Here is a 16,171-nt window from a genome sequence, read left to right as displayed (position 1 = left end):
AATGAAGAGACTGTGTATTGCATTTGTACAAAAATACAGAGCAGCAGATTTCAACTTTGATTGCGACACAATTCGATGTTGCAACCAACATTTCAGAGATGAGTGTTGCGTATCAAAACAAACCTGAATAATCACTTAAGCCGAGCTGAAACCTGAAAACCTCTTAAGATTTAAAGGAAGCCATATCCAACCAGCACCACGTGAAATATAATCCTAAAGGCGATGCTTATACTTAAACGCCTCTTCGGATAAAAATCACCAAACTTATTCAACCCATCCAGCAATTTATGAAACATTTATTCACTACCATCTGTCATTTTAGTGCTTACTGTGTATCAGATATATTGAAGTTAAACAGAAGATTAGATAACAGCCAATGGAAGCTTGGGGGGAAAAAAAAGAGTTCAAAACAAGCTTTATCGTCACCGTTAAATCCAGCTGTTTACGCTGATGGATGCCCTCTGATGCCCTCTGATGTATAAGTGTGTGAGTGTGTGTTGCTTTGACGACATCTGGAGTGTATCAGCGAGTGTGTCCTGTAAATCCTGTGATTGCAGCTGTGTGTGTGTGACATTGTCGACTAGGTTGCCCCTTTCTCCCCCCCTGCAAGCTCTCTCCCTGCTAATCTGCTCGTTAAGGATCTAATCTGACATGTGTTTTCATTTGTGTGTGAAAGTGTGAGTGTCTGTCTGTGTGTGTAGTTCACTGATGAGTCCACAATGGCTCTGATTACATTCACAACATATTGTTAGTTTTATTGCGCGCGCGTGCGTGTGTGTGCACGCACTTGACTTTGTGTTTGCTTAGCTGGTATGTGCGCTATTGTTTAACGCCTGCCTTGATACAGTCAGTGTGAATCAGTGTTTCCATATGTGAGAGCTGATTCACAGAATTCGGCGCCTGTAATTGTTTAAAAAAGGCAAATCTAAACAATATTAACTTACATAAGAGAAACAATAGCGGGATTCAGAGTTCACCCTTCCTCCTATTACACAAATATTTGCTGCTGAAAGAGAGAAGTCAGCTGGTGAAAGTCTGTTTGTTCGCCAGTGTTTAACCTCTGTTCGTACTAAATGGTGGATGTCAATTATTGCATTCACGGCTAAATAAATTCTAAAAACCTCGCACCAGCCAGATCTGTAAATCTAACTGTCAGTTATTGTAAAGTGCTTTCATTCGGTGTGTTTTTCCTAAAAGAAATATTTATTTTTTCTTTTAAGGGCCTCAAAAAGATCCAATCAACCAAACAATCACCGTTAAATAACTCAAAGCTCTGAGTTCTTTGATTGAGGTGTCTCATTATGCTCTTTGTAGAGGTTTCCTTGTTTTTTTTCCTGCATGACTTTATTTTGAGTGCAGCGTGTCCTTAAAGCTGTCACATAGTTTGCATGATTCCTATGAGCTTATCAAAACTTCTAAATCCTTCATAATCTTATAAATTTAATCTGAAGCTCCTAATTAGGAGGCATGAAAACAGAAAACTCAGTTTCACCCTAGATTGTCAGGTTACCCCTGCTAGTTCTCTCATGGCTTGCAGTTAATGGATAAATGAGATCTTTGAGAGGTTACGTGCAATATCTGGTAAACAACAGAGATAAGGACTCTCTGTTTTCTGGTTGTGTATGCACACGTTTCTATCTAAAGCCACTACATCTCACCGACCCTTTTTTAAAAAGCCGATTCTTACACCTTCGCAAATATCGTCTCCTATGATAATGTGGTTCAGACAAAAGCAAATGCTGGTAGGCTGTAATTTGGCCAGTTATCGTTTTGTGTTTGTTTTTTGTCAAACAGGGCCGAGAGCTCAGGTTGCACACGGTTTAAAGTTCACCATCATTTGTCAAATCAAGCAGAGAGGGAGAGCATATGGCGAGCAGTGGAGAACGTGGGCTGAAAACATAGCAAGTGCACACCGAGTTCACAGGGATGAGAGAGCAAGACGACGGACAGAGGAAAAGAAAGTAATGGCAGGAGGCGACTGGATCAAACAAGTGACAGGACAGCCTGAGGGTGGAGGAGGTGGAGAGAAACAGTGAGGTCTGTCGCTGAGGTCAGGATCAGACTGACCGTGCCAACCAGCATGACGCTCGCTGTCTCTCTGAGTATATTGGCGCCCTCCTGATCTCTTTTTCATCCTTCTTTGCTTTAATCACTTCACTCACTAACCTTTGGCTTAATCTTCATCTCTTCTTATGAAGCAGATTTTCCCTTTTCTATAAAAAGCTGAACGTTTTTTCTGACCACACAGGATTAAACGATCAAACTTCAGTCCTCAGTGTGTATTTCTATTTCTATTGAAGCTTAGTGCTCATTTTTAAAAAAGGAGAAAGAAAGCATGCAGTTATTTTTATGATTGCAGCTATTGTTAGATCTGTAGAAGGAACATTAAGTCTTTGTCTCTGTATCGCTGGGGATCTCTCAGCATGCAATCACGGTGTTGGTTGTCGGCTTCGGCTCTCCGTCGCTCTCTGTGTAGCTACCACGCAACTCTACCGAGGCACGCGAGTCCACTGCTCCCGGGGCCTCTTGTTCCCCCATCTGCACCCACAAGCATCCTGCAGTGCTGAGGGCTGTCAGGGGCCACTATGAGATTGGCTTTACAGTCAAAAACAACCAGTCAAACCACTGCCAGACACGAATGTGTAAAAGGAAAGCTTTAAGGTGGTCTGCTTTACAAGTTGAAATAGTCCCGGTGTGCCTGCTATTTTTACAAATGTACTCGAGAAATCACAAATTTGTTTGTGCATTACTGAAAAAAATAGAAATGATATTACATAAGACACTACAACTGTTCATTCAGAATGCAAACACGATGACGCTGACTTAATCCTCATTGTGCTTTAGTGCTTTAAAGTTACACATAGAAGAAAAACACAAAAACAAACAGCTAAATTATTTTTTGAAGGCTCCCGCCTCGATTTTTTGGGCCACAAGTCACTCGTGGAGTGACAGCAGCACATTCAGCCTTCCTGTTTTGTGTGGTCGCTGTGGAGCTGAAAAATACAACCATCTGGAAGGGAGGCTTTTATTTTTCCTCTGAAAATGGCAAAGTCAGAGTGAATGCTGAGAATTCAGAGCGCCGGGCGGGTGAAGCGACGCCTCGGTCTAAAGCCACAAAACAAAGGATGACATTCAAGACGACGCGTTTTGATGTGGTATAAACGCACACTTTCAGAAGAGGAGGCAACAAAGTTCGTTCAAATGTATTCATATATTCGATAAACACCCTTTTATCCACTAATCGTGTCATGCTTCTCTCAGTCACCCAGTCGCCTATATGTAATTTCTCATCAAAAACACTCATATCTTGCCAATCATTTGTCAATCTATTCATCCATTCTGACATTTATTCCCATCACACTGAATTCCATCCTTTTATCGGCCCATCCATAAACGCGTGCGTCCATTAATTTGATTCTACCATCTATTTTATACCAGGGTTTGTTTCCTGTGGAGGTCCTCAAAGCACCTAATAAAAAGCCCAAACAAGCTTCTCTTACACTCCTTCAGTCTGTGTAACAGTGTCGCTGCCCATTACACTTTCTTCTCTTATTTTATTTTGCAATAAAGTGTATTTCAGTCAGGACCTCTATAGTCATTTCCATCTGCAGTAATTTATATCTGGCTGCCTAGCTCTGTCCCGGGGCCTCCCTGACCCTCCATTACGGGAGGAGAGCGCACCTCCCAGCCGTTCCATGTGCATACATATAAATGGAAAGATGCAGACGGAGATAGCAGCGGCATGACCTCAATACAGGACGGAGCAAGTATCAGTAACGACAGACATGACAATGATTAAGTAGGACGCGCCACGTAAAGGAAGAAGTGGAGTGAAAATGTGGGTTGCAAAGTGACAATAATATTGTCTGATCTACCTTAAATCTTATATATAACTCTTACTGGTCTTGCCTTAAAGCTATATTAGTTTTGCTGACTCTTCTGTGTTGTTGCCTAAAACACTGGGGTCAACTAAATGAAGCTTATGCATAAGTTCAGTAAGGAAGATCTGCAATCACTGATCTGGGTGGCTGTAGCTCAGGTGGCAGAGCAGGTCAGCCACTAATCAGAAGGTCGGTGGTTCGATCCCAGGCTGCCTCCTGGCTGCATGCCAAATATCCTTGGGCAAGATACTAACCCCATGTTTGCCTACTGGTGGTGGTCCGAGGGCCCGGTGGCGCCTGTGTCCGGCAGCCTCGCCTCTGTCAGTGGGTCAGCAGCTGTGGCTACAATGTAGCTTGCCATCGCCAGTGTGTGTGTGAGAATGGGTGAATAACTGAATGTAGTGTAAAGCGCTTTGGGGTCCTTAAGGACTAGAAAAGCGCTATACAAATGCAGGCCATTTACCATTCCTGGCTGCTTTTGTGCTACGGCTTTCCGATGCCGGACTAGAGCAGCGCAGACCCGTCCCATCCTGGCAACAAACGGTTCCAACTTCTGCAATCCGGTAGTTCTGCATCATCCGGGCAAGGACAGAGAGACTCAAGAGGAGCTTCTATCCCCAAGCCATCCGGGCCCTAAACCATAACATCCCCCCCCCCAAACACCACACACGCCCGCCCTCTCACATCATCCATAAGTGACTGAGACAGGACTCTCTTCTAGACACTCTAAACCCACCGGCACAATGTACATTTCAAATTCTTTTAATTTGAAATATGTTCAGATTGTCTATTCTTATTTAATTCACTTCATGTACTTTTGCACAATTCGAGGAGCGTGTCAGGTTACATTTCGCTGCGTGTTATACTTGTATAACTATGCATGTGGCGAATAAAGAATCTTGAATCAATACCGACACCATTACTCTAGTCCGATCATCTAGTTGTCCACCTTCTTTGCCTCAGCGTCGCATGGTTTAAATCTGCGCTCTCCGTCATTTTCACATCCTCCCCATCTCCACCTCAGACACCTCAGCCAGAGCTCTATTCAACCCATAATCTCCACCTTCTCCACCACCACCAGCGTCTCGACTCCGTGGGGTCCCGTTCTAAATCGAATCACCGCTGGGATTCCTTTCAGCCACGATGGGCCATCGGAGTCTAATCCCCAAATACTTTATTTTCTCTATCTTAATAAATCATGTTCAATTCCTCCAAGTGATTTCTCCTCATTGAAATAAATGTTACTGCAAAATAGAAAAGAAACAAGCTTTTCCAATGATCCATTCTTCATTTATTCACATCAAACCATGCCTCAGCAAAAATAGATATATAAATAAGTGAGACATACTGGGAATAATAATAGAAATGAGAACATGAAATCAACTTTGAAAACACGAGCTCCACCAACCATTACACACGCAACACAAACGCCCTCTAACAGTACGTTTCCATTCATGTGACACCTCCGGGCTACGAGATGTCGGTCCTGTGACTGTGTCTCTGCTGGGGCATTTTTCTGACTTATCATGAAGCGCTTTGCCTGGAGACAAACTGTAAGGAGCAACTGGTCCTTCCGTCACACTCTGGAGGAACTCTATTTTTCTCCCTTTTTCCCTCTCCCCCTCCAGCCTCTCCTCTGTACGATGACGAGTTCGCTGTATGTTCCTGAAATGTCAAGCTGCATCAAATTTAAATGTGTTGCTGGGCAGAGAAACAGGAAAAAAAACATAGATATCCTTATAATGTTATTTATTATCACGAGGCAGTCCACAAATTGCAGCTGTGATTAACTACTCTAATTATCTTCTTAGCCGTGCCTATACCCTGTTTCATCTCCATCACCATAAGGAGAGTTTTCACTTGTGTATTTTACACTCGTTTACTTTTTTTAACCCATGTTAATGCAGACCGATACAACGAACTTGTAGTAAATCCCTTTTAAAAAATCTACATGATGATAAAAACCTGGCAGCAGGGTGCATGTGATGTGGAGTGTAACCCAGTTCCAAAACAAAGAACCCCAGTGTTTTTCCACATATGAATCACACTGAAATCCACTTGTGTGTTTATTAAACTGGTGGTGCTGGAAAGCCTTGAGGTCATGTGACACAGCTTTGATAGCTTCCTCTGTTTTGGATTTTCTGCTTCTCTCTGTTCTCTCTAAGGTCAGCATTGTTAAGACTGTTTATAACTGTTCACCAACTGAAACAGCGACTAGCTGAACTTCACAAAATCCCAAATCTGAATTCTCTTTATTTGCACCTTCCTGCTTCAACCAGAATTAAGAGGACAAGTAGCTGCCAGGTGCTGCTAATGAAATGCATTTGATTAATTGATCATCATCAAGTGTGGGCACCTCTATAAAAGCAGAAGTTTTAGCAGTTCGCTGGTCTGGAGTATTCAGGTTTATTGTGACACATGTCATAATCTTCCCAGGAGTGGATATCTCATCAAATTTACTCTAAATGTTCTTCCTCTACCCACCCCCATTTTTGCACATGTCGAGGAGCGTGTCAGGTTACATTTCACTGTGTGTTATACTTGTATAACTATGCATGTGACAAATAAAGAACCTTGAACCTAAAGTCAGACCGTTCAGTGCTCAGGGAAACTGCAAAAAATAAATAAATAAATCCAAGGCCTTCATCTCAAACTAGAGGCCTCAGTTATGATGTTGACTGTTAAATGTTGTGACAGTGCAATTACAAAAAGACTGAACAAGTAGGGCTTGTTTGGAAAGGTTGCCAGATAAAAGCCTCTTCTCTCTAAAAACAACCTTGCAGCACAGCTCAGGTTTGCAAAGCTGCATCTGAACATAAGACTGCTGGAACGATGTCCTTTGGACAGATGAGACCAAATTAGAAATGTTTGGCCTTAATGTGCAGCACCATATTTGGCAAAAAAACGAAATTCAATTCAATTCAATTCAATTTTATTTATATAGCGCCAAATCACAACAAATGTCGCCTCAAGGCGCTTCATAGATACAGAGAAAAACCCAACAATCATATGACCCCCTATGAGCAAGCACTTTGGCGACAGTGGGAAGGAAAAACTCCCTTTTAACAGGAAGAAACCTCCGGCAGAACCAGGCTCAGGGAGGGGCGGCCATCTGCTGCGACCGGTTGGGGTGAGAGAAGCAAGACAGGATAAAGACATGCTGTGGAAGAGAGACAGAGATTAATAACAGATACGATTCAATATAGAGAGGTCTGTTAATACATAGTGAGTGAGAAAGGTGACTGGAAAGGAAAAACTCAATGCATCATGGGAATCCCCCGGCAGCCTACATCTATTGCAGCATAACTAAGGGAGGATTCAGGGTCACCTGGTCCAGCCCTAACTATATGCTTTAGCAAAAAGGAAAGTTTTAAGCCTAATCTTAAAAGTAGAGATAGTGTCTGTCTCCTGAATCCAAACTGGAAGCTGGTTCCACAGAAGAGGGGCCTGAAAACTGAAGGCTCTCCCTCCCATTCTACTTTTAAATACTCTAGGAACAACAAGTAGGCCTGCAGAGCGAGAGCGAAGTGCTCTAATAGGGTGATATGGTACTACAAGGTCATTAAGATAAGATGGGACCTGATTATTTAAGACCTTGTATGTGAGGAGCAGGATTTTGAATTCAATTCTGGATTTAACAGGAAGCCAGAAAGACAGCAAATCAGCACAAACACCTCATTATCAAGCATGGTGGTGGACGGGTGATGATTTGGGCTTTTTCCTCCCAGCCATAGGACCTGGCACTTTGCTGTTACTTAATCAACCATAAAGTCCTCTGCATACCAAAGTATTTTAGAGTCAAATGTGAGGATGTCTGTCCAACAGCTAAAACTTGGCTGATACTGCAGCACATCCTATGCTGCTGTGGTTGGGACAATGATCCCAACCACAGCAGCAAATCTACAACAGAACGGCTGAGAAAGAAAAGAATTAAGTGAAGAAGTGGCCCAGTCGAAGTCCAGACCTCAGAGAGAGCCGTGCATAAACAAATGCCCACAAAGTACAATGACCTGAAGAAAAGTTGTAAGGCAAAAACAAAAATCACACAGTAAACAATCACTTCAAGTTACTGCACTGCATCGACATACTTTTTCACAGAACTGCAAAGAGTCATGTGAGTCCCTTTCATATAACTGGAGATGTATTTGAGCCAAATTGGGCTATGAAATCCACGACAGACCTCTTCTTTGTCTCTTCTTTGATGTGGCTGGTAACCAAAAAAATGTTGGTGACAGAAGCAAAACTCAACAAATCTTTGAAACTGTTGTTTCACAAAGAGGCCTCAGAATCGCTTCAGTGCTTTTTTGTATTCAGTGAGTCACGTTCAGTACTCTGTCCTTCCAAACGATATTCACTTACTTGCTATCCGAATGATCAAAACTGAATGAGAGCCCCAGTATGTTGCCTTTAACCCTCCCACTTTTTAGGTTCACATTTTCCCTTTAATCTATCATTTATTTCATTTTATGCGCGTGATTTTTCTTTATGCATTCGGACATTTATCTACACGAAAGAAAGATGAGAGCCGAACAACAAAATTGCTCAAAGACAATATCCATCACTGAAAGGAGATAGAAATGGCAGATTTCCTTTTGAAGTTACCTTTAAAGCATCAGTATGAATGTGCGTTTGAGGATGTGTGGTTTGTGCGTTCAGTAGCAGCGTGCATCGACGTCTGAACACGAGGCTTAATGTAAGCGACAGAAAGTTTAGGCTGCCTGTGTTTGTGTGCGTGCCGTGTATGTGTGAGGCGCACGCTGTGCCAGTTCAGCCTCATGTAGGAGGCAACAGTTCAGCCAACTCCTAAAAAGATGTCCCAAATTATCCGGCCACCGACGCATGTTCCTTACCCGTGCCTCTGCTCTATTTTACCACGCTCCGCGGGGATTCACTTTGTCGGCCACGCTATTTCAGACGTGGACGTGAGACAAGTCTTGTTCTGGTGCGGCTCCAGATTGGCTACAGAGGAAGAGCCGACGGATCTTAATGTGTCTCAAAAAAAAAAGTGTTACTGCTTCTCGTCTGTTCACCGAGCACAGAATTTGTCACTTGAGAGGTTGGGTGATAATTCCAACAACGACCTTTTACTTCCACAGACTGACTGTTTTTCTGAAGCTTGCGACGGCCTCGTGAACCACAGATCCATCTATTTGACCTCAAAGTGCACAAAAAAGATGCTTCCATTTTTATTTCTTTTTAAATAACAGCAGCTTATAATGGTGTGTGTTACACTTGTGTCATTTTTCAGATAAAGCTACATTGTCTCCACACTGATGGATCATCTAAATCTAGTGCACAGCTCCTCCCAGATTTCTTTCTTCATGAATCACCCCTGTAGAAAACAGGGCTCACAAACATATATTTTTACATATGCTGTAATTAGGGATCATAATTACAAACCCTGGGTCGTGAGGCTGCACGGGGAAGATATTTTGTGACACAGATGTCGGAAATGTAGCCGCCGTTCGCTCGTGGAACAGCACTGCTATGGTTTCTCTGCTTGGCTAGTTAACTGCAGACATGCTTCACAGCAGTGGAACATGTTTGTTCTGTTTTGGTCCAATAATTTAATTATGGGACTGGGAGAAATGGGCAAGCGGCTACATGCTATGATGGAGGAGGTGGAATTGTCATTCCAACAATGAATTTCAATTTGGAGAGTATCTTAAAATCAGGGATATTTGAGAAACTGTAACCTAAATGCCACTGGCTTGATTTTCCTTGTAGGATTTCCAAATGTGTGTTAGCGAGACACTTCAAACCAGCACTGTGAAGGTGCTGTGAAGGTTACTGATGATTGTAGTGCTTTGGAAGCTGAAACACTGGTTGATTAGCAGACAAGTAAGTGACAATAGTTTAATTTATGCCATTAATCAGACAAAAAAAGATGAAAAAAAAACACGTTTTTGTTCTTTTTAGCTTCTCAGACTGGATGATTTCCTGTTTCCTCTAATAGTTAACTCAATTTGCTCTCTGGACTATTGATTAGACATAGCAGACCATTCAAATGCATCATGTTGGCTTCTTTGAAGATGAAATTGGCAATTTGCACTATTTCAAATTAATCAGTTTATTAGCCAAAATACATTTACTATTGTTGTGTGTTACGAGACCTAAATCAATGATCAGTTTTCGTAGCTGTTACTTGTAAGCTGCCTGCTTCTAGATCGTCTTTCTGCTGAGTAGAGGTAATGTGAATTGTGTTGCCAGCTTATAAACAGTCTGCAGAAACATAATTGATTCAAGTTTAAACTGAGTCATGAGTTTGAGACCTGTCTTTTGGGTTAGGGGGCTTTTTAAAAAAAAAATGTTGATTTCAATTATATTTCACTCGCTAAGTTAGGATCAGGCACCAAAGGGATTAGGTTTATGCAAACAAACTACTTGGTCAGGCGTCAGAGCACTTTGGTAGGCTTTGGCAACAAAAGCACTTGGATGCATTAAGGCAGCAAAGCTAATAGACTAAGGTGAGAAAAACAGTACTGTTTGTGTAAATTGCTTCCTTTCACATCATAAAGCACATGTTACAAAGCTCTGTTTCTTAGCTCACCATATTTACCATTGTATAAATTCCATATTCACTGCATCCTGCCTGAGGTCTCTTGTATAACGTGTCTTTTTATCTACTAATCGTTAAATACAATCGATTATAAGAGCAAACTAAGCCTGCTAGCTCAGAGCTACTGACCATATGTATTGGACTGATAACAGCTGATGACAGCTATTGACTGGGCTGATAAAAGGTGTTAAATTGCTGTTGTTACAGCTTTTAGTTTCATTTCTAATGGCATATTACTCACTAATGTAAAACAGAGTCTTAAAGTGATACATATACATTTACATATATTTTTAACATTTTTAGCTTAAATTATTATTATTAATCCTTTATTTATCCAGGTAAAAAAATCTCATTGAGATTAAAAATCTCATTTCCAAGAGAGACCTGGCATCGTGGCAACAAAAGTCACATAACACATAGGTATATAACATTTAAAACAAATACAATATCCCATACCAACATGTGTAAACATGATTTTATGAATAATCTAAACTGTTTCTGGGTGATGTATGGCACCTACAGGGCGTTCAGGTGAGCAGTAGCCATCCCAGGTGTTCTACAACAGGTGTGTAATGCCTCACCCGCCTTCGTCTATCAACAGAGATTAACGCACAACTTTTCAAACATTCAGTTCACAGTAAAACATTATATTCTGTTCCTGTTTCCACTCATGTCCCCGCCAACTGCCGTATCATACTCCGGCGCTGACGCTGTGCCATCCATCCAGTGAAATAAAACTAAGATATCATCTCAGGAAATTTTTAAGTGGGACCGCAGCGCTGCCAAAGGCTTAAGGCCCCCCTCGACGGGCATATTTCGAAGATTTGACTCGTTCCCAAAAACAACACCGCTCCTGCCAAGTCAGAGAGCTACGAGCTGCACCCCATCATCATCCAACATAAACTCACACAACAAATAATGAAACCAATCAAGGAAAGCGGAGAGGCCCCTAAGTAAACAGCCAAATGACATGTTGAGGTGGCTGCAGGGTGGTCAGGCTGTTCAGCGGGCACAGGCGCGTCAATCATCATGTGGAAACGTTGGCTCTCTTGACTGCGAGACATGGAATCAGGCACGTGTGGCTGAAATGAACAATCCCATAACACTGAAGAGCAACACGATCAATACAGCTCATGCTTCCATTTCCCTCCTGGTTTCACACTTTTCCACCTTTTGGACATAAAAAACTTGATCTTCGTAAAACCTGAACACACTCTGTTGGTGCTTTGCCCGACACCAGAAGCCAGATGGTCTCTAGTTAATATTAAAACCATTTGCTCATGATAAAACCTGATTAAACTGTAATATTTTATTTTACAACTGCCTTATTTCAGCACATTAACCTATGGAAAAGTCATTTAGGGAGACAATAACGTTCAGTTCGAGATCTACTGCAGTGCCAGCCAGCCACTGTCGAAAATTTTATCGCCGTGATTTATTACATTTCATTAAGTACTTAAGCAGCATTATTGCATGCTTATACTGCTCCCTGGGTTATCACACAAAATAGGGTCACTGCAGAATTAGCTTCCAAAGGAGATTCTTTTCAGCTTGTTTGCTTTCAGCACGGTGGACGAGGTATATTCCCCCGAAAGACACACGATATCCACTATCTGTCCCGAGCGCTAATGGTTTATTAGTCCCTTGGTGCTGAAACGTGATCCAATAGTATTGGTGGACCCCATCTGTGAGACAGCGCCGGACAGCTAGTCATGATTTACACAGGAGCCATTTATGGAGCTTTTAAAAAAGTCAGAGGAGCCGACATAAAAACAAGCTTATTTATGGACAACGGCAACACATGGGTTGTGGTGTGGCCGTGCACAATTGAGTGTGTGTTTCTGTGTCACGGAGGGTGGCTTAAGGGTGTCTGCATGGGTGCTTGCTCACAGGTTCTGAACAGTAATTCAAAGGAAAGCACCATGAGACGCACACATGAACGATTCCAGCGTGCGTGCATCATTATAAGAATGTTTTTTCAAAAAGTCGATAACCCAAACTGCCTCCAGTGACAGCGATAAGGCTGAATAGACCTTTATTTATCTTTTGCTGATCATTTTCACAAAAAGGAAAACAAAAAAAACAAATAAAAAATATAAAATACAAATTCTCAGGAAGCAACATCCCATCACTTACGTTGTTTTGTCTGACCAGTGCTCCCAAGCTCGAATATATTTCCTTAACTATGATGGAAGACAAAGAAAAGCACAAAAGCTTCAAAGTAACTCAAAAACTGGAACTTTCCTAAAGAAATAAATGTTTTTGTTAGATATCAGGATGCACTGGCGTATTCTTTTGTTACTGTGATTCATAAATAGCGCAAGAAAAAGCAGGAGGGGAAGCATGATTACAGATAAAAGCATTAACTGACTCGTGTTTATCTTTCAACATCTTCCTCAGAAAAACCAACACAGCAGCCCTTCCATTTTAAAAATCAAATTTGATCATTATTCCAATGCTGCATACAAAAAGGCACACAAAGCGTTTCTCCTTCAAGTACAAACAGGTAAACTCTACTTCCAAATGAAAAGTAAACACACTTTCTCCATTTCAGCACTGAGCAAAGTGAACTTCATTAATCAAAAGCGGATGCAGCCAGTTTTGCAGAGTTTGCTCCCCCCTAAAATCATGCTAAAAGCCCGTCCAGCCTGCCTCCTTATCATGTATGAATTACTAAACCCATCAAAGCCCATTTCCTCTGAAGTAATTGCCAGCACCTTCAGCGCCATATCTCATCCCTGCACCCCCGTTTCCTGGGAACAGATGTACAACTATCTCCTTGACCAATAGGTGGCACAGTTTCACACTGTATCCAGGCAGAATTGAGGAGAGAGAGAGCAAAGAAGGGTGGGAGAGGCAGAGAGAGAAGAGCGAGAGGAGTGAACTCTTACTTGCAGTCTCTGTCCTCCAGATCAAAATGCGGATTGAAGTTGATGAGGATCTTCTGACCCGCTTCGGGGGCGGTAATCACCCATACGCACTGCTGGGACGGTGGGTAGGCGCTGGGATAGCCCGGGGAGGTCAGGTAGTCCGCGGCGTGCATCTCTATGTTCCCCCCGCATTTATCTACAACGCAAAAAAAGCAAGAAAGTTGTTCAGTTACAGGAGATAAATTGACTTTCTGGGCACTGGGCTGCACTGTAATGTTGACTGATTGCGCATTCTGGTGTAAAAGATTTAAGTGCAACCGCAGGGGTGGGAGTGAGGAGGACACTAACAACTCCAGCTTGGGCACATAAATCCAAATATCCACCGCTAGAGCAGAAATTAAAAAAAGAAATTACACATATTTTTTTGCGCCAATAAACCAGGCACACATTGGAACTATAAATTCACACACTAGAATTCTCTAAAACTTTACACTCGTACACTTTTTTAGAAAAGGTGTTGGATAAAGTGAGGTTCCTTTGCATCCGCACCATAAGGTGTGATTACGCCCATGAAGGTGAGGTGGGCTGCTTTGCCAGCAATCAGGCAGGATGATTAAATTTAATTTTCTCTCTGAATGATTTAATGAATTGCTTGTAGCCAAGATCATGCTTCAATGACAACAAGCGCCAAGCTCCAAAATGCGTCTCTGAATGGATGAAGCCAACAGACCTCAAAGACAAATTGTTTAATTTTTCTATTATAATAAGGAAACTTATTACAGTGAATTGTTGTGCCTCAGTGACTGTATGTATTAGTTTACAGCTGCAAGGTAATTTGCGCCTCCGTCGCTATATTATACATTAGTATAATCCGGTTTCCGTGTATTTTGTGGTTTATCCATATTGCCGTTTCCCCTCCATCTGTTGGAGGAATTCTACTGAAAACGGTATTTGCGTGGTCTAACTTGAAGCCCCGCGGACGTGCTCTCAAAGGGAGAGCCGAAGCATAACAGGTGAGCGGCAACAATGGTGCAAAACGATGTAAAACGGATCAACGTTCAGCTAGACTGCCTGTTGTCAAGCCACATGTATTCATTCAACCCGTCAACACCTACCAGTCTGTGTCAACGAAGCAACCAAGAAGACTTGGGCGAAAAGGAACAATAGCAATCCACTACGCATCCTTATTAGATAGCACAAGACAGACATTTCTTTAAAATGAAAAAATAAAGAACATAAAAATTAAAAATAAAAAAATAAAGGCAAACGGGTGGGTAAACGTCCAGAGTTTACGTCCACACAGGAAAAATAACAGAGATTTGTCTCAAAGTAAGAAATCTGGTTGTTGTAGGGTCCCCAGCATCCTGTGAGCTTCAGCAGCAGAGCCTTGCGTCTGTCAGGGAACAACTTGGCATCTCCTGGAAAAAAAAATAATCCAAATGCAGAAAACAAGACGAAGAATCAAAAGGAAAAATCCGATCGTCAAAAGTGGCAGCCGTGAGCTTGCGACTCTTGCTCAGACCTCTCACTCCTGACACCAAACGGGAGCGACAGACATACTTCCAAGTGGGAAATGGAAAAAGAGAAATCACTAGTTAAACGGTATTCAGAGGAAACCCAGCCGCGGGGAATATCGGAGCGCCGCTCTCCAGATCTTCACTCCTTATTTCAGCTCAGCTCTTTCTCCGCCTCTCTCCGCTCTCAGCGACTGACTGACCGCCGCAGCAGAAATGTCAGGAAGACGTGAAAGTAACAGCGGAATTTCCACTCCCCAAATTTCTGCTTCTAGACGCCTTGCGCGCAGCCACCAGCGACCGACCGCTACAAAGAGGCTGGAGCAAACTGACACCGGTGCGCCCTCTTTGCGCTCCAAACGCGTGCTCGCGGGAATAAATGCGCACGCAAACTCAGGCTGGCATGTGGGTCTGGTGTAAGGTGAGGTGTGGACAGCGACCATATGAGCCAACGAGAATCCACATCTGACACGTAGTCACGAGGAGAAAAGTATTGGAGGGAGGTTTATTCGGTCCTTTGTTGGCGACCTACATCCCACATTTAATAGTTTGCTCCAATGACCAGATACGTTCATGAAATATATTAGATACTTGAATTGTTAAATTATACGTCTTTCCTCTGAAAATAATTACAAGTATATTGGGGACAGGTCTATTGCATATTTAGTCTATTTTCGTTATTAATGAGGGTGGTTTGGGTGGATGGAAATAACACTGACAAAGACTGAACTTGTTCAGTGAAAAGAGAGCTGACAGGGGAGAGAACTGCGTTATCTGGAGTGGTTTTTTGTTGTTCTTTTGTCTGTTAATATATTATACCCTAATTTTTGTGTTAGTAGTATATACTAATGTCTATGGATCTATGCTAATGTATAATAGTATTCAACATATAGTGAAACTTCACTACTGTCTCAGATTAAACTCAAGTCCATTAAAGGAGTTTGTGATCACGTCTTTAAAAGGTCTTATCTAGTGAAGCATGACGTCCTACAGTTCCCACAATGCCTTTCATGGAATCCCCAGAGAACATGTCCAAACTAGTAGGAAAATAAATACTTTGAATGAGAATAAGGCAATGTTGACAACGAAAGCGCAACAATAGGCCTAAAACAAAGCGCAGGGTCATGGCACACGAGGACAGAGTGTGGAATTTCAGGGGCCATTAGCTATAGCATTCTTGTTCTATTCAAATCGTGGTTACAGTAACAACATTCAGGATAAACAACACTTTAATTACAATAATAGACGCACTGAACTGACTAAACTGTCAATCACAAGTTGACCACAAGACAGAAAACATTAGTGCTGCACTGCTGGCCTCCTGTGATTAATGCATTCATGTTTAGT

At 42.1% G+C, this 16,171-nt stretch overlaps 1 protein-coding gene across 5 annotated transcripts in view; it reads right to left on the bottom strand.

Moving 5' to 3' along the window:
* LOC146497265 (neuropilin-1a-like) overlaps positions 1-16,171 on the bottom strand; it is a 204,797-nt gene that overhangs the window by 91,626 nt on the left and 97,000 nt on the right. For 3 of the 5 annotated variants that reach the window (XM_085140467.1, XM_085140468.1, XM_085140466.1), the window contains one exon: positions 13,332-13,506. In XM_085140467.1, coding sequence (XP_084996593.1) covers positions 13,332-13,483 — 152 coding nt within the window. In that variant the 5' untranslated portion in view covers positions 13,484-13,506. Of the gene's footprint in view, positions 1-13,331; positions 13,507-14,425; positions 15,275-16,171 lie in introns of those variants that run through there. The other 2 variants (XR_014870593.1, XM_085140465.1) reach the window with 1 other exon arrangement.

Source organism: Neolamprologus multifasciatus, chromosome 18 (genome assembly GCF_963576455.1).
Source record: "Neolamprologus multifasciatus chromosome 18, fNeoMul1.2, whole genome shotgun sequence".
Classification (NCBI taxonomy): Eukaryota; Metazoa; Chordata; class Actinopteri; order Cichliformes; family Cichlidae; genus Neolamprologus; species Neolamprologus multifasciatus.
Note: the sequence above shows the minus strand (reverse complement) of the source record. Positions and strands in the feature narration are given on the sequence as shown.